General features: G+C 28.5%; 1 protein-coding gene across 1 annotated transcript in view; it reads left to right on the plus strand.

Annotated features, from left to right (window-relative positions):
• LOC146872831 (uncharacterized) overlaps positions 1-5000 on the plus strand; it is a 49733-nt gene that overhangs the window by 34007 nt on the left and 10726 nt on the right. Inside the window, exon 6 of the mRNA XM_085658867.1 lies at positions 601-669. Coding sequence (XP_085514993.1) covers positions 601-669 — 69 coding nt within the window. The remainder of the gene's footprint in view (positions 1-600; positions 670-5000) is intronic.

Raw genomic sequence — 5000 nt, forward strand, 5'->3', positions numbered from 1 at the left:
GTGAAACCATTTGTTTGTCGTTTTCAATTAAAAAAAAAAAAAAAAAAAAAAAAAAAAAAAAAAAAAAAAAAAAAAAAAGAAAAGGAAAAAGAAAAAAAAAATTAATATTCAAGGTCATTATCGCGATCGTAGAAAAAATTCATAATCATAATTATTCATAGATAATATTATCTAAGAGACGTGGAGAAATATAATCGTTCGGTACGGATCTTTTATATTTTATATCTGTGTAGGAAGAAACGCTAATGTCTTTTATTAAAATTATTTTGCTCATTTATCAGCCAACAATTCTGCAATACTATACTATAGTGTACACACACGTATGTGTGTGCGTGTGTGTATTATATAATATCATTTATTTAGATATAAAATATACGAAAATGTTTTTATCGTAGCCAACTGAATATTAATATTAAAATTATAATTATATTATAGTATAATTAATATAAAATATTAGAAATTTTTTATTGGCCAGATATAAAATATAAATGAATAAATGTCGATCGTTATTATTTATTTATTTATTTATTTATTTATTTATTTATTTATTTATTTATTTATTTATTAACTCGATGTAAATTAGTTTGTTATTTGTTTTAGGTGAGTTGAAGTCGTTCTCATTGCCGAGAGGATATCCTTCGGAATTAATTCTGACGCAGGATGATCAAGGTAAAAATCATATATGTATGCATCGTATGTATGTATATATGTATTAATTACATCATTTGAGATTCATATATATATATATACATATAGATAGGCTTTCTAATTTCATTCAAGTATTCGTTTAACATCAAAAGACCTCAAAGAGATCTCTTTTGCTACTCGAGCAGACCCCAGAGTTTCCTAACACTCGACCTAACTTTTACTTGCAACCAAACCTCTTTCTTACATCATCGTAACGATACATATTCACCCTTTGAAATATTCGATACTGGGGCTATTTTCACGTGACATACTCTTTAAATGATTATTGAGGCCACAGGGTTCACGGATGATGACCTTCTACCGCTCCACCCCCCCCCACTCCCTACCATCTTATGGGGATACGTTGTAAACGTTTACAAAATAAATAAAAAAAGGAAGAAAAAAATCATCGGTTATGATATTTATAATACGAAAAAGAAAAAGAAAAGAAAAATAATAATTGCATGGTATAATATATGTATATGTGTCTAATGATATGCATTTTAAACGAACAAACGGTATAGTTATTGTAATGGATATTACATTATATATGATAATTATGCATCAACTGACGATATTACGATGCATTTCGTAATCACGTATCAATTTTTAGTTAATATAATTAGAAAAGGATTGAACATAATTTTAGTTTGATACTTATAATAATAATAATAATAATAATAATAATAATAATAATAATAATAATAATAATAATAATAATGTACATGATGATGATGATGATGATGATGATGATGATGATGATGATGATGATGATGATGATGATGATGATGATGATGATGATGATAAAAAAGAAAAAATGATTAAAATCAAATATAATATTTTCTTTTTGTTAAATTGATCATCGACGATATCACTCTAACAAATAACAATCGATAATTAATTTATACGATTTTTCCATTGCTCAAGGTTAAATTTAAAATCGAATAAATCTATGGTGTCAAATTTTTTATAAGAAAAAGAAAGAAAATAAATCGTATCCTTTGAAGAAGGAATGAACTACTTTTTAGGGATGATATCTTTAAAATAACCGAGTTCGCTCGATTGGGCACGATTCAATCGTCGTAAAAGTTTGAATTTGTTTGAAAAGAGAGAGAGAAAAAAAAAAGAAACACACACATACAAATGCGCACGTATACACACATAGGAAAAGATAGAGAAAGAGAGAGAGAGAGAGAAAAATAAAGAAAAATATGGGAATGCCAAAAAGGGAATAATCGATTTCTTGGAGATTATTTTAACTATACATTTATTTATATGAACGACTTTTCTTACTTCGTACGAAAGCATTTTGGCAAGGAATATCGGCTTTTGGATTATCGGTCCCTTTAGAAATTCTAGATACTCGGTCGACCACGGGCATTTCCATGTTCCCAATGTACTTTACATATATACATACGTTCATGTGCATACATGTGTACATACATGCATACGTACGTATATACATATCGGAGATTCGGCTATGCGGAGATCGATTGAAATGGATGATGATGAATAGAGAGAGAGAGGAGATAGATAGATAGATAGAGAGAGAGAGAGAGAGAGAGAGAGAGAGAGAGAGAGAGAGAGTTTATGATTCCTACATATAACAGATAACAGATTGTTTAATGCTTTTAAATGTACAAGAGCATATATTAACAATATTTTTATATAACATTTCATATAAATTCTAATCAATAATATAAAGTGTATTTCGTAATAAAACTTTTCATACATTTCATTTTATCTAACGATAATTCGTTAACAATTGATAAATCGTATGAAATATTATATTAACGTAAAATATTAACGTTATATAATGTATAGGTATATCTTTATGTATGATGTGGCTTTAGGTAATAGAAAAAAAAAAAAGAAAAAACAGAAAAAAAAAAGAAAAAAAAGGAAAGAAAAGAATGAAAGAAAGGATTAATCAATTTTTCGTATATAAGATAATAATTCATTTTATTATACGTACGAATGAAATAGTATAAACCCACGAGATTATACGTTTTGAAAGTTTCGATACACATACAAACACACAGACACATACAAACACACAGACACATACACACACACACACACACACACATACACATGAATATATATATATATATATAAAATGATATATATATATATCATTTTATATAAGTTATAAATTAATATATTAATATTAAATAATAATGTAAGATATTAATAATATTGAATAATATTAATATATTAATATATTAATATATTAATATAATTTCCTTCCTCTGGAATAGACGTTCCCATAGCCCCCATATATAGGTGTTTTGATGGAATAGAATAAAATATCATGAAACAAAAAAAAAAAAAAATAAAAAAAAAAAAAGAGAGAAAAAGAAAATCATTAAAACCGGAAGAAACATTGTCGCACAAAGAAAACTACGATTAGCCATAGCCAGAACATATTTATGATGCAGTATGGCCCTGAGCCAAGTTAATGCGCCAAAGTTACGTCAAGCTATGGAGGAGGATAGAAACGTGGTGTACTTCTCTTTGCCTGTGGTTTTAGGAACTCACTTTATTACTATTCCCTCAGTAATAGTCATATCTCTCTCTCTCTCTCTCTCTCTCTTGCTCTCTCTTGCTCTCTCTCTCTTGCTCTCTCTCTCTTGCTTCCTCTCTCTTGCTCTCTCTCTCGTGGTTACTCTCGTATAGGACACGTTCAATGTTCAACGTGTTTTATCTTATTCAGTCTCTCTCTCTTTCCTCTGTCTCTCTCTCTCTCTCTCTCTCTCTCTCTCTCTCTGTGTGTGTGTTTGTGTGTGTATGTTGGAACATCTGTATAATACATTTAGTAGTAGGTCGCAGAACGAGATTTTCGAAAATGTTTCTGGTCGTGTCCAAAGAGAACTTTAATAAATATTACATCGATCATCAATTATTTAAGAGAATAGAAATATTCATCGTTACCATTAATGATCATTTGAAAATATTTTTTTTTGTTTATTTGTTGTCTTTTTGTTCCGTTTTCACGGTTTTCTGAAAAAGTCGTTTAATTAAGGTAAATAAATTGAAGAGATGATTGAACGAGTTTAGAATCATAGAATTGACCTTGGCCTAGTTACTTTCTAGTGGTCAGTAACGTCGATAACGTATGAAAGACGCGTGCGTACTAAAAATATCGTGTACTCGATAATAAGCGTTATCATTTTAGCCCAGATATAACCTGAGAACAAATATAACATCTAAATAACGTGTCATCGAGCCGCTCAACTTAAATTTAACGGCTCGATTGTTAATCAATGAGCTTTAAGAAATTTCTTCGTTTACATCATATACTTAATTTACTTAACACGGGCTAACTAATATAGATAATGTATATATTTACCACATGTAAATATATGTATCTTTTATTAAACACTCTATAACGTCATATAAACTTTAAGTTTATATATATGTATGGGTATATTATTTGTGTTGTTTTTTTCTTCATTAAATTAATATTTGCTAAATATAGGATGGGTCAAAAGTCCTTAGGTGACATTCAAAGTCGATTACTCTTTTCCAAGAATTTCTTTTTTAATAGGATAATTGAATTTTTTCAAAAACAACGACGAAACTACCAAGCTAGAAAACTTTTGGATTAGTTACCACTCACTGTAATTAAGTCTCGTATTAGATAATTTTGTTGGCTAGATATTTAAAAAAAAAAAAAAAAAAAAAAGAAAAAAGAATTAAAATTCTATTACAATTTGCTCTTTCAAATATTTACGTCACGATTGATAAATCAACGTAAGTTTAATAATGCCGATTTAATGCAATTTAATTTCAATTCGATTTAACGTCAGATATAATATAGCGTTAATAATTTTCGATATTTTTCTCATTTTCTTTTTCTTTCGCTTCGCTTTCAAAAAAAAAAACAAAGAATCGAGAATAAAAAAAAAAAAAGAAAAAGTAGATTCAAGATCGACTCCACCGATTGATCAGATCTTTCATTACAAGGTACGATCTTAAGGTCGTTTTGAGGTCAACTTTTTTTTCCTTTTCTTTTTTGGAAATCCTAAATAGTAACTTACTTTTTTTTTGTCTGATAATGACGATACTTAGTACGCGCAGGGAAAAAAAGGAGAGAGAGAGAGAGAGAGAGAGAGATAAAAAAAAGGAAACAAAGAAAAAAGGAAGAATAAAAATAAAAGGAAATAGAACGAGAGAAGTAAGATTCGTCCGAAATATTTCGTTATTATGCGAACGAAAGGAAGGAAAGAGAAAGAAAAAAAGGAAGAAAGGAAGGAAGGAAGGAAGGAAAGAAAGAAAACTTCGGGATTATAGAAGATATCGTAGAGAAT

Source organism: Vespa mandarinia, chromosome 8, assembly GCF_050613455.1.
Source record: "Vespa mandarinia isolate Hongniang chromosome 8, ASM5061345v1, whole genome shotgun sequence".
Classification (NCBI taxonomy): Eukaryota; Metazoa; Arthropoda; class Insecta; order Hymenoptera; family Vespidae; genus Vespa; species Vespa mandarinia.